Below are 12,785 nucleotides of genomic sequence, written 5' to 3'. Positions count from 1 at the left end.
ATCCCCCCCCCGAGATGTTGTAAGAAATCTCTTCAGTCGCGTGTCTCCCCTGCTTGCAGCCCCCCGTCCTTTCCCACCCTCGCTCCTTTCAGCTTGGCCTCCTCCTCCCTGACAAATGGCACACGCCCGCCAGACACACTGGTCAAGAAGCAGCTTCTGTGCTAGTCACCTCAACGCACCCCCACCGCGTCCAGGAAGAGAAGGGCCCGGGAGGCCCAGCCCAGACAACAGGCTCCCCAGAGACCAAATAATCCCCAAACCAGGCCCCAGCTCCCCCACAATACACTCTTCGTACCACAGCAGCCCAAAGGCGGCAGAGTCAGCTGGGGTCAGGAAGGAGCCGCCTGTCCAACCCTCGCCCGTGGCGATTCTGCAGCAGAGACGGGGGAGCTGAGTCCGCAGCACGTGCATCGCAATGGGAACACCCCTGTGTGTGTGTGTGTGTAGGGGGAGGGGATCTGATTCCCCTTCTCGCCCCTAGGGAGCTGGGCCCCGAGCAAGCGGCCAGCTGGGCCCCGAGCAAGCGGCCAGCCGGGCCCAAGCGGCGCCTCCCAGCGAGCTCTCACCTGCACCGCAGGAGGGGCCAGAGCCGGCGGGCAGCGGCCCTGGCTGGCGAGACCGAGCAGCGCGCGGGCAGCGGCAGCGCAGCTGACCCTTAGCTGGCACGTGCGTCGGCGCCCCCCGGCTGGGCAGCCCCGCGCTTTCCCACGCTCCGCCACCCTCCCCTTCGCCCCCCTCCAGCCCCGGCCCACCCCGCGCGGGGGGCGGGCCAGGCTGTCCCTCACCGCTTCTCTTCCAATGGGCGGCATCGCCGGCCCGGAGGGGCGTGGCTGGGGGCGGTGGGCGGGGGCCGGGCGCTTGAGACGGAGCGGCGGCGTGGGAAAGCGACCCAGAAGTGGTGGGGGTGCGGGCGCGGGCGCGGGCGCGGCGGTGAGCTCGGCGGGTGGGGGTCTCGCTCCGCGTCCGCGGCAGGGGCCGGGCTGGGCCTCGCCTGCCGCCTCCATGAAGCGGCCGTGTGAGGAGACGACCTCCGAGAGTGATATGGACGAGACCATCGACGTTGGGAGCGAGAACAATTACTCGGGGTAAGGCGCTGGGGGCGCTGGCTGCTGCACCCCGGGCTCTGAGGGGCTTACAGCGCCCGGCCCGGGTTGCCCTCTCCCCTAGCGCAGCGCCCGGGAGTTCTGTGCTGCCCCCGCTTGGGGGCGGGGGGCGCACGGTGGCCTGTGTCCGGGCAGGTGGTGTTGCGTGCGCGGGGCGGTGAGTTAGTAGTTCCAGCATCGCACCGCTCGGGGCTTGTCTGGGGGACGCTGTTTGCTGGGGGTGGGGTGGCGAATGTTCCGGCGCGGTGCATCTGGGAACGTGGCGCCAACCCCTGATCTGTGGGGGGGCAGCAGGGGTTGGGTTGAGCAGGTGGGAATTGTAGCAGATGTATGACTTCAAACCCACTCTTGCGGTCCTGTTTGGTTTGAGGGCAACTTTCCTGAGGAGCCCAAACTCTCCAAACATCCCTAGGGGAGCATAAAAGGGCGGGTGGAGGTAGGCTTCAAGCTGACAGTAAAGTGCAGTAGGTTCTTTTCACGACTAGTCTAATCATTAACACTTCAGCAGTTCACCATCTAAAAAAACGAGATGATAAAAGGGCACATTCTGACTGATAGCAATTAAATCAACTCAGTGTTTGGTCTCTTGCTGTTGCATGTTTTGAGAAATGAGACACTTTCAATCTGGTTTAGATAGCGGTATCTGTTGTAACAATCTGGTTCAGGATTTATTTTTTTAATAGCTGAATGTTCGGTACATGTGGAGTCATGAAACCATGTATTCCCAACAGCAAACGTGGACATAGACATACTGTGCTCATTTAGGTGGAGGAGGAGGAAAAAAAAGGGAGTGGGGAAGACTAACCAAGTTCTAATGGGAATTTTCCTGTTCATGCAGGGCAAGTTATAATTTAATCTACTTTCACAAATGTTCACATGATTTATCTACAGCTGTGTATCACCTATGAGATTCAAAATTTGGAATCTTTTTGGAGTGCAAATAAAAATGCCCTGCTTTAGTTAGTTATGATCACTTGTAAGGGTTGGATTGAAAATATAGCAAAATATATATCCTGAAAATTAATCTAAGTACTCTCAAATATCTCACAGTTTATAAGAAACTATTTCTGAAAAGTAAGATATTATTCCTGTCAGTGAGCAAATACTGCAAGCTCTCTCTCCCACTGGATGAGATGAGGATGAAGTTTCCCCAAGTTTGCAAATACAGGGCTAGATTTGAAAGTTTGCAGCGACTGGGCTGAATTTAAAAGTTGAAGGACAATGCCATTTCTGAGAAGCAGGTCCCAGAGTCCATTTGTGTCTGCAAATATGCGGGGGAAGAAATCTCTCTGTGTATATATTTGAAAGATACTTGTTTTCTGTTCCGTGGTGACAAAATAAAATATATAACACTTGGTGGTGGTAGATTTAAAAACAAACTTTTAAAACTTTTTTTGTCCCCCTAGAGATGTATAAAGCAATAGAATTAGGACATATTTCTACTTACATGGGTGGCAATTGGGTACTGCCATGATAGTCCTGAAAGTGGGAACCTAGACAGAGACACCGTCTGTGGTTACGCCTTGTATATTAAAGCAGCTTTCTTCACAAGTGTTATCCAAGTGTATGAATTCATCACGTTTTCTTTATTGCATTTTATTAGACTGAATATTATGTACATGCATTTGTCATGGCGGAAGCCAAATCTTCTGAGCTGCTACCATGATGTATCTTTGGAAGGGATATTTCTAACAAAGTTCTCTGCCATCCAATTCAAACAGGGTAGGTTAAAGCAAAACCTCTGTAAAAAGGAAGGATTAACTATGTGGTGGTACAAAGCACCTCTTTCAAACATATCTAACAACAGAGACATAGCTGTAAATATGTAAAGGAGCAACCAGAGGTAGCTAAAAGGAAACAATGTTATGTTATGCAACACCTGACATACCTTTACTATTTCACAGGAAAGGCAGTGGTTCTGTGATTCGATCAAATTCCCCAACAACGATATCTCAGATTATGGCCAGAAAGAAAAGAAGAGGGGTATGCAATGTTTTACATTTCTAATGTAATATCTGTATCTGTCCTGTGATATTTTTTTTTCTTGTCCTTCACGGTTTTATAAACTTGTTTTTGTTTTGTTTTGGGGGGGATAGATTATAGAGAAAAGGCGTCGTGATCGTATAAATAACAGTTTATCTGAGTTGAGGCGGCTTGTGCCAACTGCTTTTGAAAAACAAGTAAGCTTTTATTTATTTATTTATTCATACCTGTATCTCAACTGGCAATGTTGGTTTTCTTACAAAGCTCATTAAAATAAAATTGTATGTATCCTGATCTGGCTCAAAGCAGGCATTTCAATAAAATGCTTTGTTGTGGCAAAACTATTAAAAAACATAATCCATCATAAAATTGAAAACCATTTCCATTCTTTGGTTTGTTTTTTCCCTTAAGGGTAACAGCATTCATTTTGTCTCTGTTCTTTCGATGAATTCCAGTAGTGGTTTTGTTAAAAATGTGCTTTATTCCATAGACTTAAAAAAACTGTTCCAGTTCCCTGCTGTCTAAATCATCCAGCAAAATCCCACTTCCCCACCTCTTCAGATAGCTTTCTTGTCAACAAAATTCAGAAAAGGGAACTCAAGCCTGTTTTCTAAAAAGTAAACGGATTGCCTAGTCTAGTTAGTAGTTACACACTAGATTGTAGGCATATTTTTGCTGCTCCAAATGAAGTCAAGGGAATTTTGAAAAGCTTTGAATGGGGAACTCTTAAATTAAAAAGCTCTCTTTGACTTCAGTGGGCTGTGGATGAGGTCCCTAGGTTTTTGTCTATATCGAACTTTCTAGCTAAGAACAACTTACTTTTTTTGATAATTTTGTGCAGCATCAGTATATTCTTATGTTATATTCTCTCATTGATTTCTGTGGGATTTGAGAGTGTATAGCCACAACCAGGCATAGATTTTATTCTAGTTCTAAAATAAACAAAAGCGAGCCCTTGTGCGACCTGCAGTATACATTTAATAGCTCGGAGTCAGAATGGTGCCATTTCATAGGCTCTGGCAACTTGGCATTTTTAGCTAGGCAAAACAGGCAAGAGACAACAGTTGTTTGTCCTATTTTATTGTTTACTTCTTGGAACCCACAAACATTATAAAACAAGACCTACAAAGCCCTTGGAAAGTGCAGTTTTGAGTTATTAGTCACTCTCACTGAGATGGCTTGTATTATGTCTACGGAAAAGATTAAGACTGAGAAAAGTGCAGGCTATACTTTCATATAAAATTCTAACAACCAGTAGTCACAAATGCACCAAAGTTTGGTATACTAAGATGTTGAGCACCTGAATTTAAAAAGTGGGTAAAAGTAGCATATAGTGAATTCTTAAAGTATTTTTTGCATGGTATAAGCCAAAAAATAACAGTGTTTTGTTTGCTCTTTCACAGTCGGGTCACTAAAACTACTATGCTTGTAAAGGATTATTAGCTTTAGTTTAATAGAAGAAAATAAAATAAAAATCTCTGTTCTTGGGAGATTCAGTTGTAGAGGTTTATATGCCAAAAAAATTAATTGCAAAAAAATACATTCTGACTTCTTTTTCCCCATGTAGCTTCAGTGGGTTTTTGTACATATTGAAGTCAGTAAGGGTGCATAGATGTAATTGAGGGAAGAACTGCCTCATTCATGGGGCCAGATTTTCCAGTATCATAAATAAACATAGCTCCGTTGCAGCTCTCCTGATTTATGCCAGTTAAGGATCTGGCCCATGATATTTAAAGGAGGGTGTAGCTCTTTGGACATCTTCAAGTTTTGTAAGCTAACAGCCAGAAGAATACTCATAAATTTAATCTACAAACAAGATTATTTTGGCATTTTAAGGCTTCAAATGTATATTTTCCAAGGTTATAAACCAGCATCACCAACATAATTTGCTATGCCCATAAGAGCCTCTTGTGCTCTCTGTTAACAAAAATTGGTCTTTCCTCGTCCCATAAGTAAGGCCTCTTATTAACATGAAAAGACTTTGATTAATTTAGCTGTATACACAGAAATGGCCATGTTTTGATAAAGGATGAGAATAGAATGTTTAACATCCAAGCAACAGATCAAAAATTGTTGGGTCATCTTTTTAAAAAAAATTAAATTTAAATGTTAAAAAAATCTCTTAATTCCTGGATTCTCTTTGGTTTGCATACACAGTGACACCTACTGGTAAAAGCAGAAAACAATGTTGTGATAAGCTTCCATCAATAATTGCACACTGCTTACCATTTGTTACTTTCTATGCTTTTGTGGGAACAAATTTCTGAAGAGCCACCTACTTAATCCATTGTAAAACAATGTAATATCTGAGATGGCTACACCCACTTCGAGTCCACAGATGCATTAGGCTTTACCCTTCATAAGATAAAACACTACCTGTTATATGCTATCAACAACTCTATTTTTTACGGATCCTTAGTAATGATCCCTTCTGTTGCTTACATAGGTCTGAACCCCTTAAACTGTTTCTTTTTGTGTTATCACTGCTTCTTTATTCATGTGTTAGACATGGGTACACTGTTTGATGTGATATGATTATGATACTTGTCTTTAAGTCAAATCTGGGAGGCAGCTGCACAGTAAAAGCATTGAGCTGAGAATGCTCTGATAGGGAAAATTGAAACCATAAGACTGAACTACTAGCAGGTATATCAAATTAAAGCTTACAGTACTTGTAAGCCTCTATTTATGTGAGCCTCTTATCTCAAAGGGGTCTGCAAAATTAGAAAAAGCTGAAATACTGCAAATGACTGTGGACCATTTGAAGATGCTCCAGGCAACAGGAGGGAAAGGTAAGGGATTGATATGTATTTTCTTTTTTATCCCTAATATTTGGCAAAATCTTGGCAAAGGGTCCTTTGTAAGCCACGATAGGCAAATTCCAGATTAAAAGGCTGGAAATCAATGCTAATGTCAGGATTGAACTCGTGGGAAAGAACGGCTGGGACAAAAGAAGCACTTGACCCTGGGCTTGTGTTTGCTTTCATAACACTGTGGGAGTAAAGGCTTCATTCACAGGCAGCCCAGTCAGAGATTTGTTTGGGGTTTCCAAAGAGCGCTGAAATCTGCACAGGGAGACAAAACAAATATACAAATATCCAAACATAAACAGGAGGTTTGTGGCAACAATGGTACAGTACAAAACCAATGTTAAAATTCATTATACAGCAGCTATACCAAAGGAAGTGGATCCAGAGGAACTTTTGTTATTGTTTATGTATTTTCTTTTAAATGCAAGATTAGCCAGTCTCTTTCACCAGACCAAAATCTAATCTTGTTATATGTACTTCTGGGTATCAGACGACGGACAGATAATGCATCTGTAGACTCACACTTTTATGCAGGCAGTAACACATGGCAGCCTGTTCCGTTATTCCTCATTAACCAGTACGGCTGTGATGTTGGAGCTGGAAAGTAAGAAAAAGGAAATGACAATTTCCAACTACTTATAACTGAGGAAGTGGGTCTGTCCCATGAAAGCTCATCACTGAAAAATCATTTTTATTAGTCTTTAAAGTACTACATTTCTGCTGCTTTGTTTTATTTATAACTCAGTTCAACCTTAACATAATTTTGGGCATGTCGTCATGCATCCCAGGCAACCATGCTACAATGCCCTTTCTAAGTTAATGTCAACACTGATGTTGCACAGCATGATGTGTGTCATTAGGACTTCTGGTGACACAGCCTGTATGTGGTTTTCCATAACCTGAGCTGCTCTGAGTTTTGCCTTGTGACCTGTGGGAGAACTTGTATGGTCTTCTGAGCACACAGGGAATTGTGGGAAGGCATTGGAGGACTTGAATGATTTAGCCTCTGCATTTTCTGTGGGTGGGTTATGAGCCTGAGTGAGCCTCTCGTGGGTTTTAGCCTACAGCCTCAGGAAAGCCAACTACTGAGGTGAGGGTGGGGCTATGTGTAGACAGGAAAGGGGTCTGAGGTAACTTCATAATAAAAGCCCACGTTAATTCAAATCAAGACTATTTAAAGCTGCAGCCCTCAGGGTCTTTTACTGTACCATGAAGGGTATGATTTCATTGGTGAATCAACAAAAAACCCTACTCCACATTAAAGTGAAAGTGACTGAGAGCAGGGATAGCGTGCTGATATAATGCTGGGTAGGTATTATTCCCATAGGGCTTTATTTCCCACTATAGAATACTTCTTGAATTTGAAGGGCAAGAGTTTCCTCAAACAAAATGCTGCAGCTTATGAATAGAGTTTGAAGATACACTCTTTGGGAAGGACAATGTCATTCCCTCTGTATTTAGTACCATTTCTGTCCTTCCTGTCCATGTGCTATAGATTTGGCTATTGTTAAGAGGGCCTTGTCATTGCCTCAGAAGTCAGATGACCATAGCTCCTACATAGTATGTCTTTAACTGATTATAACATTTTTATGTAATGCATATTTTTTGTTGTTGTTGAAAACCGTTTTATGAAGAGGCAATAACAAGATGTTTTTAGTTTGCTGTTAAATAACACAGCATGTCATGAATCCTTCATAAATTTACTTAACAGTGTTCATAAAGACGGCCTCCAAACTGCCAAGTGGTAGATTTTTAAGAACTATTTTCTAAATGCCAGTGTAGGGGAGAAAGGGCAGGATATTATATCCAGGCCCTTTAATCTTCGACTCATTCCTTTGTGCGTCTGTGCATGAGACACACGCACAGAGAGACTGGGTCAATGTTACCATGGAAAAGCTTGCTGTGGAATTTCACTTTCCCACAATACAAGATGAGAGGCATCATAAAGCTTTTTGAAGAGCCTCAAACACTGATGGTCTTAATTTTTCGCCATTGTAACATTTGGATGCAAGAACAACTGCAGCATATTAAATTACCAGAGATAATCACACATATAATTTACAAAGCAAATTTTCCTCCCACCAAATCTCAAGCCAGAGAGAGCAGGTACCAGTATTTAGCCAGGGTCTTGCTTGCTGACTGTTAGTTGAGACAGGGTAGGAGATCATCGGGAACTCAGTGCATCTTTTACCTTTCCTTTCAGGTTATTTTGATGCTCATGCATTGGCCATGGATTTCATGAGCATTGGATTCCGAGAATGCTTAACTGAAGTCGCAAGGTACCTGAGTTCAGTGGAGGGTCTGGACACATCCGATCCACTAAGAGTTAGACTTGTGTCTCATCTCAGCTCTTGTGCGTCTCAAAGAGAAGCTGCTGCAATGACCTCTTCCATGGCTCACCACCATCATCCCCTGCATCCTCACCACTGGACAACAGCATTTCACCATCTCCCCGCCACTTTCCTGCAGCAGAATGGACTCCATTCCCCTGACACCACTCCATGTAGACATTCAACAGCATCGGAAGTGCCTCCCCATGGCTCTGCTCTTCTCACAGCTACCTTTGCCCACGCTGACTCTGCGCTCAGAGTGCCCTCTGCTGGCAGCATTGCTCCCTGTGTCCCACCTCTGTCTACCTCTCTTCTCTCGCTCTCTGCCACTGTACATGCTGCTGCTGCTGCTGCTGCTGCTCAGAGCTTCCCTCTCTCTTTTGCTGGAGCATTCCCAATGCTTCCACCTAGTGCAGCAGCAGCAGTGGCAGCTGCAGCAGCAATCAGTCCACCATTATCTGTATCGGCTGCTTCCAGTCCTCAGCAAATTAGCAGTGGTGGAAATGGTAAACCCTACCGGCCTTGGGGGACTGAAGTTGGAGCTTTTTAAGGCTTCCCTCCACTCTCACATACAAGCCTTTGGACTTCATGCAGTTAGTAACTCAATGTCCTTCCTCATCAGTCAAATTGAAGGTCTGCATCCACGCAAAGAGCCTTATAGATGCCTGCAAGCAAATCCAGGAAGAGTGAAGCTATTCTAGTGTCAGACTTCAGAGAGAACATATAGCGGTATTGGGTATATTTTTTTTCTTTGTTTTGCTTAAGGCACCTTGATGAGCAACTGTGGCTATCAGAAACATCATATCCCGTATGACCATTGAGAAGTTTATTGGAAAATATGTAAACTGTAAAATAAATAATTCTCCAACCATGCTTTACTACTTGGTGGCAAGAGAGAGGGGTAGGACCTCTAAATTTCTCCTAAGAATGGACAAAAATTTTTTTCGTAAGTGCCTGGCATATGTGTAAGCTCTTCTAAAGCAGCTAACACTGAACAAGTATGGAAGAAAAGAGATTGGGGGGAGCAGGAAGGGGGTGGATCCTGCATTAAGCCACAGACATTTTGATATATTTCCAGTAAAGAGTGAACTCTAAACCAACAGGATTGCCGAGAAAGAATGTTCAGCTTGACAGGCCTAGTTTTATCTTAACTAGCTGACTTTCTTTGTACAGACTTGCCAAATGGTGACATCTAGCATAGCACTGTTAAAAGCAATTATCTTATCTATCAGTGCTTGGATTGATGAACATTTCAGCACTGTCTGTGAGCCTGGAGGCACTTTTTATTTAACAGCTTAGACTATGGTGCTTGCTTGACTCTGTACGAGCAATGAATTTATAGTGCACACAGAAGTAGCTGCCTACTAAAAAAAATGCATATCAGGACAGTTGATTCCATGCCAATACCAGAGACTCAATGTTGTAAAGCGTTCAGATTAACTTTAGTTGCATTTGGACATTTTATTTTTAGCAGCCTCTTGGTTCTGTACAAGATCTCTCCTCTTCTCACTATCACATTCTGGGGGTAACAATTTCTCTGGGTCTGAACGGAAGTCATAGTGGGGGAGCTCTTTTTCAATTGGCTTTCACATACCAACACGGTAAATGAGGGTTTGATTCCAAATGAAAATGAATGTACAGTATACAAGGGCACATCAATAAATTATTTTGTCAGTACCCAGACAACAAGTGCTGTATTAAAGATTTTGCTTTTTTTGTATTTGAGTGACTTAAAATAGCCTAATATTTTAATACATTGACTCAAGAATTAGAGATTTTTATGAGGAAAATAAAACACAGCATGTATTATGCACTTGATTTCTCTGCTGTGTGGAGAAAGCAATAAACATGGAGAATGTTAAACATTATGCAAAATATACTTTAAAATATTTGTTTTAAAAATACTGTACCTAGTTGCTTTTTGTGCATTAGTTTGTTAACCTTTTTCTATGCAAAAGTCTTTACATATCACTAATTAAACGAAGTCCTTTTGACTGCGTTTTATAGACAATTTGTTGCAGTTGGTTTTTGCTTGCCTTTGGGAATTTGGAAAGCCTAAATGGACTTGAAGTTCAGTGTCTACTTTGATAACTAGCATCCATAAGTTAGTGTTTTGACCTCTTTGCTTGTTCTAAAAGTATATCTGTTTATACAGTGTGCTTGAAATGGGAATGGGGTGTAAAATCAGCCTACCACTGAAACAGTGTTATTTTCAGGATTGTAAACTGGCTCAGTGTAGGTTGACAAAAAAGTCTGCAGTATGAAACGGTTCCTGCACTCAATCAACAAGAAACAGGTGTGGGTTGCAAAGGTCTCTTTCATTAGTACCACATCCTTAGCATTTTATCTGGAATGAGTGGCCAGGTACTAAACCCAAGAGATCTTAAAGTTAATAGTGTGTTGATTTGCACTACTTCCAATTTCCCATTTTTCAACAGTTCCTGGATTAGTAATCACTGACCTGAGTTTGCGGTCTATAGGATTTTATCTCCAAACAAGAAGATAATAACTTCTATACCATATTTAACCTCGCGTGAGCTAAAAGCGCTTAACCAACATTGAGCCTCAATGTTCTTGTGTGGCGAAGAAAGTATTCTGATGCCCACTTCACAGATAGTGAGATTGAGACATAATGTACCACAGAGCCTGAGGCAGAGCAGGAACTGACCTATAGCCTCTACACCTTAACTTGCTGTGCCTGTCCCTTGGTCCAAGCAGTAAAAGAATACTGAGTAAAGAGAATGAGTTCACCTATTGTGCAGATTTTTTTTGTTTGACCTGACAGCAGAATATTAAAGAATGAACAATATTCCTCAGGTCACATGCACATATTAAAATGAAAGTAGTCATGGGCTTCATTTGCTCCTGGTGCTTTGTTTTGGGTCCCTTCACCACCACTTTCTGCCTTTCAAATCATAGACAAGAGTATAGAATTCTGAATCAGAAATGCCTCCTTTTCTGTATTTGATGAAATTTTATTTTAAATATTAGTTCAGAATATTTTAAAATAAACTGAGTGCTTGCATTGGAGTTTTCCTAAGTTCAGAAATAATACAGGTATGGATTTCTGGGCTATCATGAAGTGCAAATTTCATAGTGTTTAAATGCAGGGGGGCAGCCAGGTGGTATCCATGCAACAGAAAAGGTACAAACAAAGTTCTGCTATACCATGACAATGCCATTGTGAAGGCTGCTTTAGAGGGACCAGATCTGGGGATGAGACAGCACAGTCTTCATGCCAATGTAATGTTTGGCCTCTCTGCTGAAAATGCCAACAAGGATGCTGTCTGTGCTGATGAGACATAGACATTTGCCAAGTGCGAACTTAACTGAAATCAATCATATTTTATGTACACTGCTGAATAGCCAGCAGGGAGTAATAATTTCTAGTGTCTGCTGACTTTGGCTCTGTCCATAGTAATCAGTTAAAGATGAAAGGGTCTATATACCTATTGCATTTTCAAATACAGTAAAGGAAAGCCATTTGGATTGCAAAATAAAGCCACTACAATGTTTGTAAATGCCAGATTTATGATTACCTGGACAACCTTAATTTTGTCCTTTTTTATATCCACTCTGTGCATTACATGAAGCAGAGGTCCTGTGGTAAAAACAAAATGGGCTCATGTAATCAGAGACTGTTCCATAACCCATAATACAAGGAGGATGAATTAAGATAGTATGGTCATTTTTAAATTGGTCTCTTCCTTACTTGTTTACTGCTTAAGATTGTAACTTTAGTGCTCTTTTGAGAGGGAAGAAGGAATTACATACAGTTTCTTATGAAACATCCTGGCTGTGTCAACATTTGCATTTCTCTTTTGAAAGAGACGTGCAAATGAGGGAAAACTGAAAATGCAAATGAGGTGCATATTTACATATCTGACATATCATTTGCATATTCTGTTGAAAGAGCTTCTTTCGAAAGAAGAAAAGCAGTGTAGATGTGTCTCTTTCAAAAGTAAACCCCATATTTGAAAGAACCCTTCTTCTGAAAAAAAACAAAAAAAAAACAAAAAAAAAAAAGGAAGGTGGGTTCTTTCAAAGATGGGCATTACTTTCAAAAGAGCTGCGTCTCCACTGCTTTTCGTCTTTCAAAAGAAGCTCTTTTGAAAGAATATGCAAATGAGGTGCCAGATATATAAAACTGTGCCTCATTTACATTTTTGATTTCCCTCATTTGCATGTCTCTTTCAAAAAAGGAATGCTAGTATAGACGTAGCCCCTAAGAGGAAAACAAGGTTAAAAATAGGCATTTTTATGTGCAACTGTAGCCTCCCCGAGTCTTTCATCATCCACCTGACCCCTGAGTAGTGCAAAATAACATTGTAAGGCTTGAGCTATACAACTAATTACATTAACTGGAAGCAAGAGAAAACTGCTCTCCTATGGGGCAGGGTGTGTTAGTGGGACCATGTATGAGGTCAAGTGTTGAAAATGTGGGGAGTTTGGCCCATTTCCCTTTCCTCAACACCTGCGAGTCAAGGGAACTTCTCCCTTATGTAATATCCTACGGGCTGGAGAGAGCTGTGGGGTAAGTGTAGTGAACAGGAACTGTA

The 12,785-nt window shown here is 42.2% G+C and overlaps 1 protein-coding gene across 2 annotated transcripts; it reads left to right on the top strand.

Annotated features, from left to right (window-relative positions):
- Positions 1-925: 925 nt before the first annotated feature.
- Positions 926-11,513, top strand: HEY2 (hes related family bHLH transcription factor with YRPW motif 2). 2 transcript variants are annotated; one of them, XM_074988784.1, is made up of 5 exons: positions 926-1,085; positions 3,008-3,086; positions 3,200-3,283; positions 5,797-5,878; positions 8,100-11,513. In XM_074988784.1, the coding sequence occupies exons 1-5, from the start codon at positions 1,003-1,005 to the stop codon at positions 8,774-8,776; spliced, it is 1,005 nt and encodes a 334-aa protein (XP_074844885.1). In that variant the 5' UTR covers positions 926-1,002; the 3' UTR covers positions 8,777-11,513. The 2 variants fall into 2 exon arrangements, with proteins under 2 accessions (XP_074844885.1, XP_074844886.1); XM_074988785.1 differs by lacking the exon at positions 926-1,085 and adding an exon at positions 2,549-2,825 and having other exon boundaries at positions 8,100-11,512.
- The last annotated feature ends 1,272 nt before the right edge of the window (positions 11,514-12,785 follow it).

Source organism: Carettochelys insculpta, chromosome 3, assembly GCF_033958435.1.
Source record: "Carettochelys insculpta isolate YL-2023 chromosome 3, ASM3395843v1, whole genome shotgun sequence".
NCBI lineage: Eukaryota > Metazoa > Chordata > Testudines > Carettochelyidae > Carettochelys > Carettochelys insculpta.
Note: the sequence above shows the minus strand (reverse complement) of the source record. Positions and strands in the feature narration are given on the sequence as shown.